General features: G+C 37.8%; 1 protein-coding gene across 1 annotated transcript in view; it reads right to left on the reverse strand.

The window, feature by feature from the left end:
• Positions 1-14,079, reverse strand: part of GSDMC (gasdermin C) — a 38,568-nt gene extending 24,489 nt beyond the window's left edge. The window contains exons 1-3 of the mRNA XM_028852908.2: positions 13,462-14,079; positions 4,166-4,386; positions 2,979-3,162 (exon numbers count right to left, since the gene is read on the reverse strand). Coding sequence (XP_028708741.2) covers positions 2,979-3,162; positions 4,166-4,382 — 401 coding nt within the window. The 5' untranslated portion in view covers positions 4,383-4,386; positions 13,462-14,079. The remainder of the gene's footprint in view (positions 1-2,978; positions 3,163-4,165; positions 4,387-13,461) is intronic.
• Positions 14,080-14,369: the final 290 nt, after the last annotated feature.

A 14,369-nucleotide genomic window follows, 5' to 3' on the forward strand; every position in this document is an offset into this window, starting at 1 on the left:
GCAAATTAGATATAGAAGAAATGTACTTTAACATAATGAAAGCTATACATGGTCATAATAAAGTCCACAGCTAACATTATGCTCAATGTTGAAAAGCTTTTCCTTTAAAATAAGGAACAAAACAAGAATGTCCACCCTCACCACTTCTCTTCAGTATAGCACTGGAAATGCTAGCCAGTGAAATTAGGGAAAAATAAATAAATAAAAGGCACCTAAATAGGAAAGAAAGAAGTAAAATTATCTCTTTACAGATGATATTATCTTATACATTGAAAATCCTAAAAACTTCATTTTAAGAATATTAGAACTAATAAATAAATGCAGTCAAGTTGCGGGATACAAAATCAACATTAAAAATCAGTTGTATTTCTATAAATTAACAATGAACTATCTTTAAAAATCAATTTATAGGCTGGACATGGTGGCTCTCACCTGTAATCCCAGCTCTTTGGCGGGCTGAGGCAGGTGGATCACCTGAGGTCAGGAGTTTGAGACCAGCCTGGCCAACATGGCAAAACCCCATCTCTACTGAAAATACAAAACATTAGCTGGGCATTGTGGCAGGCACCTGTAATCCCAGCTACTTGGGAGGCTGAGGCAGGAGAATTGCTTGAACCCGGGAGGCAGTGGTGGCAGTGAGTCAAGATCATGCCATTGCACTCCAGCCTGGGTGACAGAGTGAGACTCTGTCTTAAAAAAAAAAAAAAAAAAAAAAAATCCATTTATAATAGAATCAAAAATAATAAAATACTTGTGAATACATTTCACCAAGGAGGTGAAAGGTCTATATACTGAAAACTACAAAATTGATTAAAGAAGACAAAAATAAACAGCAAAATTTTTGTGCTCATGGATAAGAAGAATTCATATTATTAAAATGTCATACTACTCAAAGCAATTTATAGATTCAATGCAATTCTTATCAAAATACCAACAACAATCTTCACAGAAATAGAAAAAATAATCCTAAAATTCTTATGGAAAGACCCAGAATAGCTAAAGCAATCTCAAGAAAAACAAAGCTAGACACCCCATACTTCCTGATTTCAAAGTATATTACAAAGCTACAGAAGTTAAAACTTACGGCACTTGCGTAAAATCAGACATATAAACTAGTGGAATCAAGTAGAGGGCCAAGAAATAAACTCATATGTGTATGATCAATTAATATTTGACAAGCGTGACAAGAATAGATAGTGGGATAAAGGATAGTGTCTTCAAAAAATGGTGTTGAGAAAACTGGATATTCACATGCAAAAGACTGAAACTGGGTCCTTACCTTATACACAAAGATCAACTCCAAGTAGATTAGAAACCTAAATATACGATACGGAACCTTAAAACATTTTTAGAAGAAAATACAGGGGGAAAGGTCCTCAAGATTGGTTATGGCAACAGTTTGTTTGATATGACACCAAAAGCACCAGCAGCTAAAAAAAGAAAAGTGGTATTCAGCAAACTAAAAAGCTTCTGCACAGCAAAGGAAACAATCAACAGGGTGAAAATGCAACCTACAGAATGGTCAAAAATATTTGCAAACCTGATAAAGGGTTAATATCTAAAATATATAAAGAATTCATATAGCTAAATTGCAAAAACAAAAACAAAAATCTTGATTTAAAAAATGGGCAAAGGACCTAAATAGATATTTTCTCCAAATAAAAGACATACAAATAAGCTAACAGGCACATGAAATGGTGCTCAAAATTACTTATCAGGGACATAGAAATCAAAACCACAATGAGACAAAACTTCGCATCTGTTAGGATGGCTTTTAACAAAAAGATAAGTGTTGGCAAAAGATGTGAATTAAAGGAAATCCTTGTATGCTATTAGTTGGAATGTAATTGATATAGCCATATGGAAAACAGTATGTTGGTTCTTCAAAAAACTAAAACTAGAACTACCATATGATCCAGCAATCCCATTTCTGGGTATACAGCCAATGAAAACTAAATCAGTAGCTCAAAGACATATCTGCACTTCTATGTTCATTGCAGCATTGTTCACAAAAACCAAGACACCAAAACAACCTAAGTGCCTGTCAGCAGATGAATGGAAAAAGAAATCATAGTATGTGTGTACAATGGAATATTATTCAGCCATAAAAAAGGAAGAAACCCTGCTATTTGCAACAACATGGATAAACCTTGATGGCTTTATGCTAAATAAAAATCAAACAGAGAAATACAAATACTGTATAATCTCACATATATGTGGAACCTGTAAATGTCAAACTTATAGAAACAAAATATAATGGTGGTTAGCAGGGGTTAGGAAGTCAGGGAAATGGGGGGACATTGGTCAAAGGGAACACAGACTAACAATACTGTATTGTATATTTGAAATTTGCTGAGAGTAGATATTAAATGTTCTCACCACAAAAAAAAAAAAACAATAACTAGGTGAAGTAATAAATATGTTAACTGCCTTTATTGTGGTCTTTTCACAATATATACATACATCAAATCATCACATTGTACACCTTAAATTCACACAATTTTATTTGTCAACTATATCTCAATAGAGCTGGAAAAAAAAAAATAAATCCCAAGACAGTAATGTACATGTTATTTAAATAGTTATTAAATAGTTTTAGAGTCTTTGTCTCACTTAAATTAATACTTTGTTAATTTATTTTTTATTGCTTATTTTCTTACTCCCTGCCCATCCCTTGTCTCCACTAAATGTAAGCTGCTTTATGACAGGTATTTACATCTGTCTTGTTTTCATTCTATCCCCAATGAATAACAGCACAGTAGTGGGTAGTTACTGCTCTAATAAGTATTTGTTAGGTAACTAATAGCTATTACTCGAGTAAAGGAAGGTATGAATACTTAAAAAGAGTAGCAAAATCTGGGATGTCATCATCTTGATTTTCATTCCTACAACAAGACTTGCTAGATGTATTTTTGTGTTCAAGGATAGCACCCCCTGGGATACTGATGATCCATTCCCTTCCTCTCCCATGGCCTCACCTTTTTTGAAAGTCTTCCAGGTTTGGAGATGGGATGGTAACAATTTGAAACTCAAGGGAGCATCCATGGTCCACAGAGGCCTCCCCTGACACACTCACTTCTACACCAACATTCACACTCACATCAGCCTTATGCTTCTGGATCACAATGTCACTGAAGTGGAACGGTCCTGTCACAACAGTTTCTGGGAAAGAAAAGATGACCATAGGTTTAGCCAGGAATTCATTCAAGAATTCAAAGGTTTAGCCAAGAACAGCTGGTGAGCAGAATGAAATCACAAAGACCTATTTTGCCCCAACCCTCCCACTCATTTAAAACTCTGTTGAAAACTAACTAATCAACTGAACGTAAATTACTACAGACAAAAAATGTTTAAATGTTTAAAGGGGCACCGTGTGACAGAGATAAAATCTTCACCCTGAGAAATAGTGGTGTCAAATGTACAGTGTCCAGAAGACCCCTGGGATCATCCTTCCAGGCACACTGTCTCCTCTGCAGCAGGCACAGCACCCAGCCGCAGAGGGCAGCACACAGGGGCCGAAAATGTTTGGGATGTGGAGCCAGACAGACCTGGGTTTGGATAGCAGTTCTACCAGTTCCCAGAGACAAACTGTTTTTGGTTTGGTGGTGGTTGTTGTTTTGAGACAGAGTCTCACTCTGTCATCCAGGCTGGAGTGCATTGGTGCAGTTTCAGCTCACTGCAACCTCCACCTTCTGGGCTCAAGCAATTATTGAGTCTCAGCCTCCCGAGTATATGAGAGTACAAGAGTGCACCACCCTGTCTGGGTTTCGGCATGTTGACCAGACTGATCTCGAACTCCTGGCCTCAAGTGATCTGCCCACCTCAGTCTCCCAAAGTGCTGGGATTATAGGCATGAGCCACAGTGCCCAGCCCCCAGGTACATAACTTTGAACAGACAATTGTATAACCTTCTATTTACTCTTATGTAAAATGGGGATAATATCCTCATGAGCCTGATGCAAATATTAAATGACCTAATGAATGCCTACATCCAGATAATTAGTAGGATTCTCAATTTGTCTTTGTTTCTTGCCCCTTGTCTACAGGCAAGGCTAGTCCTGAGAGTTCCTTTCTAGGTGCTCAGTTATTTTTGGATGCTGGGCCATCTTTTTCTGACCACCCATGTTTTTCACCCCTCACCTCCTAGGCCTCTGGCTGACAATACCTGGGACTGAAGAACTTGGCTCCAGGATATCATTGAGGGAGAATCCAACTGGAACATAGTCAGATTGTCCCCAAATAGATGAACGAGAATCCTTCTTTCGTAATATAACAAACTGACGTAATTTGGTGGCACTCAGTAGGTATTTGACAGGTGTCAAGTCTTTGCTTCCAATCTCTTTGATCAAATTTTTGCTAATGCGTTCAAACATGGAGGGCATGTTGCTAGGAGGAGATGAAAGGAGAACATCAGTTGGGAAAGGAAGAAAATGGTTAAACTCTCACCAATTATTGATATTTCCCCTAAAGGAAAAGATCTACATATGAGATTAGCAGGTCTTAACTTAAAATAGTGACTAGATTATAACTTTCTCAACTTTGAGTTCTTTTTTTGTTGTTTTTGAGACAGGGTCTTGCCATGTTGCCCAAACTGGTCTTGAACTCTTGGGCTTAAGTGATTCTCCCACCTCAGCCTACCTAGCATCTGGGATTATAGGCACACACCACCACAACTGGCTTCCAACTTTGGGCTTCTAAAGACAATTTGGGCTTCTGACAGAGGCACTGCTGTGAAATTCATTGCCCCTTATGGTTGGAGTAGGAAATCCTGGGTATCTCCTCACCTCTAACCCAGGGATACTCTAAATAACAAGAAGAAGGAAGGGCTCAATACTGTCATCAACTAAAGGGCCAGAGGGAAGGCGGAGTTTATGTTAAGATGGTATGAGTAGTGGTAGAGAATATGTTGGTGTTTGCAGTTTTACGGAGAAAGCCACACTGAGAAGTGACAGTTGAACAATAATGTAGAGGAGGCAAGGTATAAACAATGAACATTATGTGGAGAAAAGAATTCCAGGTAGAGAAATCAGCAAGTGAAAAGATTTAGAAGCAATGCATGCCTGGAATATGTGAGGTGGAAAGGAAAGAAGATGAGGTCAGAAGAAACTGAAGGCAAGTTGGTGAAGGCCCCTGTCGGTCATTTTCATCACTCTCTTTTACTTGAAGTGAGATTAAAAGCCTTTGGAGGGATTTGAGCACACAAGTGACATATCTGATGCATCTTTTGCAGAGAGATGTCTGTGGTGGCTGGGTTGACATTAGCCTGCAGTAAGGGAGTTCAGGCAGAAGTGGGAAGTCTAGTAGGGCAGTTTTGCAATAATACAGGTAATCATTAATGACAGGGTAGGCCAGGGCATTGCACTCCAAGTAATGAGAAATGATCAGGTCCTAGTCTACACTGAAGGTAAAAACAACATATATGAAAAGGATGGTTTGTGGAGGATCATTCCAAGATGGCCGAATAATGACAGTTCCAGTCTGCAACTCCCAGTGTGATCAATGCAGAAGACAGGTGATTTCTGCATTTCCAACTGAGGTACCTGGTTCATATCGCTGGGACTGGTTGCATAGTAGGTGCAGTCCACAGAGGGTGAGCCCAAGCAGGGCAGGGTGTTGCCTCACCAGGGAAGTGCAAGGGGTTGAGGGATTTCCCTTTCCTAGACAAGGGAAGCCGTGACAGACTTTACCTGGAAAAACGGGACATTCCTGCCCTAATACTGCACTTTTCCAATGGTCTTAGCAAACAGCACACCAGGAGATTATATCTTGCACCTGGCTTGGCAGGTCCCACGCCCACAGAGCCTTGCTCAGTGCTAGTGCAGCAGCCCAAGATTGAACTGCCAGCTAGCAGCCTGGGCTGGCAGAGGGGTGTCTGCCATTGCTGAGGCTTGAGTAGGTAAACAAAGCCACCAGGAAGTTCAAACTGGGTGGAGCCCACCACAGCTCAACGAGGACTGTCTGCCTCTGTAGACTCCACCTCTGTGGGCAGGGCATAGCTGAACAAAAGGGAGCAGAAACTTCTGCTGACTTAAACGTCCCTGACTGACAGCTCTGAACAGAGCAGTGGTTATCCCAGCACAGAGTTTGAGCTCTGAGGACAGAAAGATTGCCTCCTCAAGTGAGTCCCTGACCCCCGTGTAGCCTAACTGGGAGACGTCTGCCAGTAGGGGCCGACTGACACCTTATACAGCCAGGTGCCCCTCTGAGACGAAGCTTCCAGAGGAAGGATCAGGCAGCAATATTTGCTGAGGCACTTTTCAAAAAAAAGACATACATGTGGCCAACAATCTTATTTAAAAAAAGCTCAACATCACTGATCATTAGAGAAATGCAAATCAAAACCACAATGAGATATCAACTGACACAAGTCTGAATGGCTATTAATAAAAGTCAAAAATAACAGATGCTGGCAAGGTTGTGGAGAAAAGGAATGTTTATACACTGTTGATGGGAATGTAAATCAGTTCAACCATTGTGAAAGACAATTTGGTGATTCCTCAAAGTCCTAAAGACAGAAACACCATCTGACCCAGCAAGCTCATTACTGGGGATATACCCAAAAGAATAGACACCATTTTATAATAAAGACACATGCTTGCGTATGTTCATTGCAGCACTATTCACAATAGCAAAGACATGGAATAAACCTAAATACCCATCAGCTGTGGACTGGATAAAGAAAATGTGGTACATATACCTCATGGAATACTATGTAGCCAAAAAAAGAACAAGATCAAGGACAGCTCCCAGTGGAGCTAGCGGCCATTATCCTTAATAAACCAACACAGAAACAGAAAACCAAATATCACTTGTTTTCACTTATAAGTGGGAGCTAAATGATGAGAACACATAGACTCATGGAGGGGACCAACGCACACTGGGGCCTACTGGAAGGTAGAGGATGGAGGGTGGGAGGAGGGAGAGGATCAGGAAAAATAACAAATGGGTACTAGGCTTAATACCTTGGTGACAAAATAATTTGTACAACAAACTCCCATGATACAAGTTTACCTATATAACAAACCTACACATGTACCCCTGAACTTAAAATAAAAGTATAGAAAAAGAAAATATATATATAATTTAAAAAAGAAAGAAAGAAAATGTAAGTCTCTAGTCCAGGAAGCCTATAAGGAAAACTATTTTTAAATTCTGCAATAAAATGTAATTTTGAATTAAAAAAAAAAAAAAAAAAAAAAGACTATTCAGGAAAACATGACCTTACCAAATAGACTAAATAAGGCATCAGGGACCAGTCCCAGAGAGACAGAGATATGTAATCATTCAAACAAAGAATTCAAAGTAGCTGTTTTGAGGACACTCAAAAGAATTCAAGATAACACATAAAAGGAATTCAGAATTCTATCAGATACATTTTTTAAGGAAATTGAAAAAACTAAAAAAAATTTTCAACTCCAGAAATTCTGGAGTTGAAAAATACATTGACCTACAGGAGAATGCATCAGCATCTCTTAATAACAGAATTGATCAAACAGAAGGAAGAATTAATGATCTTGAAAACAGGCTATTTGAAAATATATAGTCAAAGGAGACAAAAGAAAAAAGAATGAAGCATGCTACAAGATGTAGAAAATAGCCTCAAAAGGGCAAATCTAAGAGTTATTGGCCTTAAAGAGAAGATTGAGAAAGAGATAGGTGTAGAAAGTTTATGCAAAGGGAGAACTTCTCAAACTCAGAGTAAGATACCAATATTCAAGTACAAGGTACAACAAGGTAACAGAACACCCAGCTAATTTAACCCAAAGAAGACTACCTCAGACATTTGATAATCAAACTCCCAAATATCAAGTATAAACTAAGAATCCTAAAGTGGCAAAAGAAAAGAAAACATAGCAAACAATAAAATTCCAATACATCTAGCATCAGACTTTTCACTGGAAACCTTACAGGCCAAGAGACAGTGGCATGACATATTTAATATGCTGAAGGGAAAAAAAAACTTTTACCTTAGAGTAGTATATCTGGCAAAAAATATGCTTCAAGGATGAAGGAGAAATAAAGACCTTCCCAGACAGACAAAAACTGAGAGAGTTCATCAACACCAAACCTGTCTTACAAACAGGGAGTTGTTCGGTCTGAAAGAAAAGGATGTTAATGAGCAAGAAGAAATCATCTGAAGGTACAAAATTCAATGGTAGTAGGAAGCACACAGAAAAACACATAATATTGTAACACTGTAATTGTGGTGTGCAAACTACTCTTACCTTAAGTAGAAAGGCCAAATGATAAACCAATCAGAAACAACTACAACTTTCAAGACATAGTACCATAGGACATAAAGAGAAACAACAGTTAAAAAGCAGAGAGACGAAGTTAAAGTGTAGAGTTTTTATTAGTTTTTTTGTGTTTGTTTGTTTATGCAATCACTATTAAGTTGTCATCCATTTAAAATAATGAGTTATAAGATAGCATTTGCAAGCCTCATAGTAATTTCAAATCTAAAAACATACAATGAATAAGCAAAAAATGAAAAGCAAGAAATTAAAATATGCCATCAGTGAAAATTACCTTCACTAAAAGGAAGAGGAAAATGAAGAAACAGAAGATCACAAAACAACCAGAAAACAAAAAATAAAATACCAAAAGTCCTCACTTATTAGTAATAACATTAAATGTAAATGAACTAAACTGTCCAATCTAAAGACATACAGTGATTGAATTAATTAAAAAACAAGAGCCAATGATCTGTTACCTACAAGAAATACACTTCTCCTATAAAGATACACATGGAATAAAAACATAAGAATGGAAAATATATTTGTGACAATGGAAACCAAAAAAGAGCAGGAATAGCTATACTTATATCAGACAAAATAGAGTTAGATTCAGATTAGAGCTAAAGAGGTAGACCCCAATACAATAATAGCTAGAGACTTCAACACCTCGCTTTCAGCATTGGACAGATCTCCCAGACAGAAAATCAGCAAGGAAACATTGGACTCAATCTGTACTATAGAACAAATGAACCTAATAGGTATTTACAGAACATTTTATCCAATGGACGCAAAATACACGTTTTTTCTTCTCATCACATAGATCATTCTCAAGAGTGGACCATATTTTAGGTCACAGAACTAGTATTAAAACACTCAAAAAGTTGAAATAATATAATGTATCTTCTCTGAACACAATGGAATGAAACTAGAAATCAATAATAGGAATTTTAGAAATTATACAAACACATGGAAAGTAAACAATATACTCCTGAATGACGGATGGGCCAATGAAGAAATTGATGAGGAAATTGAATCATTTCTTGAAACAAATGATAATGCAAACATACCAAAACCCATGGATACAGCAAAAGCAGTACAAAGAGGGAAATTTATAGCTATAAGTGTCTACATCAAAAGAGAAGAAAAACTTCAAATAAATAACCTAATGATGCATTTTAAAGAACTAGAAAACCAAGAGCAGACCAAACCCAAAATTAGTAGAAAATAATAAACAATAATGATCGAACAGAAATAAAGTTAAAATGAAGAAAACAATATAAAAGATGAATGAAATGAAAGTTGCTATGTTGAAAAGATAAACAAAATAGACAAATCTTTAGGCAGACTAAGAAAAGAGAGAGAAGGCCCAAATAAATAAAAACGTAGATGAAAAAGAAAACATTATACCTGATACTGCAGGAATTCAAAGGATTATTGGTGGCTACTATGAGCAACTATATACCAATAAATTGGAAAATCTAGAGGAAATTGATAAATTCCTAGAAACATACAGCCTACCAAGATTGAACCTTGAAGAAATCCAAAACCTGAACATCTCAATCACAGTTAATGAGAGCAAGGCCGTAATAAAAAGTCTCCCAGTAAATAAAAGCCTGGGACCCAATGAATTCAATGCTGAATTCTACCAAACATTTAAAGAAGAGCTAATACCAATCCTATTCAAACTACTTTTAAAAATAGACAAAGACGGAATACTTCCAAACTCATTTTATGAGGCCAATATTACCCGAATAAAAAACAGGACAAAGAAACTTCAAAAAAACTACAAACCAATATCTCTGATGAATATTGATGGAAACATCCTCAACAAAATACTAGGAAACTAAATTCAACAATATTATTAAAAACATCATTTATCATGACCAAGTGGGATTTATCCCAGGGATGCAAGGATGGTACAACATACACAAATCAATCAATGTGATACCTTATATCAACAGAACGAAGGACAAAAACCATGTGATCATTTCCATTAATGCTGAAAAACACTTGATAAAACTCAATATCCTTTGATGATAAAACCCTCAAAAAAGTGGGTATAGAAGGAACATACCTCAACATAATAAAAAGTCATATATGACAGACTCATTAAATGGGGAGAAGAAAAAAATAAAGGGCATCCTAACTGGAAAGGAAGAAGTCATATTGTCCTTGTTTGTAGATGATGTGGTCTTATATTTGGAACAACCTAAAGATTCCAACAAAAAAAAACTATTAGAAGTTATAAATTCATTGGCCAGGCGCAGTGGCTCATGCCTGTAATCCCTGCACTTTGGGAGTCCAAGGTGGGTGGATCACAAAGTCAGGAGATCAAGACCATCCTGGCTAACACGGTGAAACCCCATCTCTACTAAAAAGTACAAAAAATTAGCTGGGCATGGTGGCGGGCGCCTGTAGTCCCAGTTACTTGGGAGGCTGAGGCAGGAGAATGGCGTGAACCCAGGAGGCAGAGCTTGGAGTGAGCCAAGATCATGCCACTGCACTCCAGCCTGGGTGACAGAGTGAGACTCCATCTCAAAAAAAAAAAAAAAGAAGAAGAAGAAGTTATAAATTCATTAAAGTTACAGGATACAAAATCAACATCCAAAAATCAGTAGCACTTATATATGCCAACAGTGAAGAATCGGAAAAGAAAATCAAGAAAGTTATCCCATTTACAAGAGCCACAAATAAAATTAAATTCCTAGGAATTAATTTAACTGAAGAAGTGAAAAATCTCTTCAATGAAAACTATAAAACATTGATGAAAGAAACTAAAGACGACACAAAAAAATGAAAAGATATTCCATGTTCATAGATTGGAAGAATCAACATTGTTAAAATGTCCATACTATCCAAAGCAATCTTCAGATGCTATGCAAATTCTATCAAAATACCAATGACATTCTTCACAGAAAGAGAAAAAACAATCCTAAAACGTATATGGAAACACAAAAGACCCAGAATAACCAAATCTATCCTAAGCAAAAAGAGCAAAACTCAAGGAATCATATTATCTGACATCAAATTATACTACAGAGCTACAGTAACCAAAACAGCATGGTACTGGCATGAAAACAAACACATAGACCAAAGAAAAATAATCAAGAATCCAGAAACAAATCCATACACCTACAGTAAGCTCATTTTTTACCAAGGTGCCAAGAACATACATTAGAGAAAGGACAGTCTCTTCAATAAATGGTGCTGGGAAAGCTGGATATTCATATGCAGAAGACTGAAACTACACCACTCTCTCATCATGTACAAAAATAAAATCAAAATAGATTAAAGACTTCAATCTAAAGCCTCAAACTGTGAAACTACTACAGGAAAATATTGGGGAAACTCTCTAGGACATTGGTCTAGGCAAAAATTTCTTAAGTAATACACCATAAGTACAGGTAACCAAAGCAAAAATAGACAAATTGGATCTCATCAAGTTACAAAGCTTCCTTCCAGCAAAAGGAAAAATCAGCAACAGAAAAATACAACCCACAGAATGGGAGAAAATATTTGCAAACTGCCCATCTGAAAAGGGATTAATAACTAGAAAATATAAGGAGCCCACGCAACTCTATAGGAAAAATATAACAATTGGATTAAAATATGGGCAAAAGAGTTGAATAAACATTTCTCAAAGGAATACATACAAATGAAAAACTCATATGAAAAGGTCCTCAACATTTTTAGTTATCAGAAAAATGTCAATCAAAATTACAATGAGATATAATCTCACCCATGTTAAAAATGGCAATCAAAACTACAATGAGATATAATCTCACCCCTGTTAAAATCTCACCCGTTAATAAAAAATGCTGGAGAGGAGGTGGAGAAAAGAGAACCTTGTACCCTGTTTGTGGGAATGTAAATTAGTACAGCCACTATGGAGAACAGTTTGGACCTTCCTTAAAAAGCTAAAAATAGAGCTGCCATACAACCCAGCAACCTCTCTACTGGGTATACACCCAAAAGAAAGAACAACAGTATATTGAAGAGATATCTGCACTCCCATGTTTGTTGCAGCACTGTTCACAATAGCCAAGATTGGGAAACAATGCAAGTGTCCATCAACAAATGAACAGTTAAACAAAATGTGGTACATATACATAACAGAGTACTACTCAACCATAAAAAAGAATGAGATCGGCTGGGCGCGGTGGCTCATGCCTGTAATGCCAGCACTTTGGGAGGCTGAGGCAGGTGGATCACCTGAGGTCAGGAGTTCAAGACCAGCCTGACCAACATGGAGAAATCCCGTCTCTACTAAAAATACAAAATTAGCCGCATGTGGTGGCACATGTCTGTAATCCCAGCTACTCAGGAGGCTGAGGCAGGAGAATCGCTTGAACCCAGGAAGTGGAGGTTGCAGTGAGCCAAGATCACGCTGTTGCACTTCAGCCTGGACAACAAAGCAAAACTCCATCTCAAAAAAAAAAGAGAGATCCTGTCATTCGCAACAACATAGATGGGACTAGAGGTGATTAAGTAAATAAACCAGGCACAAAAAGACAAACTTTACATGTTCTCACTTATTTATGAGAGCTAAACATTAAGACAATTGAAGTTATGGAGATAGAGAGTCAAATGATGGTTACCAGAGGCTGGGAAGGGTATTAGGGGGTGGGAGGGAGGTGGGGATGGTTAATGAGTACCAAAAAAATAGTTAGACTGAACAAGATCTAGTATTTCTGAATAAGATCTAGTATTTGATAGCACAACGGGGTAACTATAGTCAATAATTGTACAGTTAAAAATATCTAAAACAGTATAATTGTATTGTTACAATTAAGAGTATAATTATATTGTTATAATTAAAACAAATAGGAATAGGATTTCCTAACTATAGGAATTCGGTTTTTGAACATTCTAAATATGTTCAATAATGAAGAGAGTCAGAATTTTCAACAGTTCATGTAAAAGTCCTGATGTGACCATTTCAATTCTGTCTGATATGGGCCACGTAAGAGCTCATTGGACAACAGATAAAGAACATAAGAAGCTTCTCCAAGACTGGACGTGTACAACAATATATCAAAGATATATTCCTCAGCCTTACATGCTATCAGGAATTCTCCATTATTAAAAAGAACTTAACTTCCTTTTCAGTCAAATTATGTAGGAAAAGAAAATTCTTTGACTCATTTCACAAACCCATCCTGAACATTTTTGTCGCTGATGATGGTACCTTTTCTTTTTCATCCCCGATCCCATTAGGACTTACCAGATTATATATCCTTTTGTCCTGTAGAGAAATAGCACAATTGGCCGGGCGCGGTGGCTCACGTCTGTAATCCCAGCACTTTAGGAGGCTGAGGCTGGTGGATCACAAGGTCAGGAGTTCAAGATCAGCCTGGCCAAGATGGTGAAACCCCGTCTCTACTAAAAACGCAAAAATTAGCCAGGAGTGGTGGCAGGCACCTGTAATACCAGTTACTTGGGAGGCTGAGGCAGAGAACTGCTTGAACCCAGGAGGCAGAGGTTGCAGTTAGCTGAGATCACACCACTGCCCTCCAGCCTGGGCGACTCCGTCTCAAAAGAAAAAAAAGAGAGAGAGAGAGAGAAATAGCACAATTGAGTGGGGCCCCTTCCAGTCTTCAGACCTCCTGCAGTCAAGCAGAAATTGTCAGACAAATTCCAGGACCAGGTCAATGTGATTCTGCTCACTGTTCTCTTCTCAACAACGGGTCCCTGATTCAATTTCCAATCCTGGAAAAATAAGCACAGGGAGGGCCCTCTTCATTTCCAGAAGAGTAAGTCTGGAACCAGTTCTGGATCACAGAACCTTAGCTCTCAAGTCCTTCTCAGCCAAAAATCTGTGGAACAAAATCAAGTAGCATCTAATTGTGTATCTCCTGAATCAGAATTAAAAAGGCTTCTTCAGCGTCACACCCATTTCCTTTCACATACAGAACTAGCTGAGCAAGTCTTTGATTCATGGATTCCCAGCAACTGTAGCTGTAACAACTTCTTTGGCTCGCGTTCCTCTGGCATATGTGCTGAATTTAGAATTCAATCATTGGACACCAGGAAAGGCAACTTCAACAGGAGGGACAGGCACCAGTGCCAGGGCCCTGGGAAGTACCTCTGAACTGCCTACATGTGGAGCTCTGTACAACAGGAATTACTGTG

Source organism: Macaca mulatta, chromosome 8 (assembly GCF_049350105.2).
Source record: "Macaca mulatta isolate MMU2019108-1 chromosome 8, T2T-MMU8v2.0, whole genome shotgun sequence".
NCBI classification, from domain to species: domain Eukaryota; kingdom Metazoa; phylum Chordata; class Mammalia; order Primates; family Cercopithecidae; genus Macaca; species Macaca mulatta.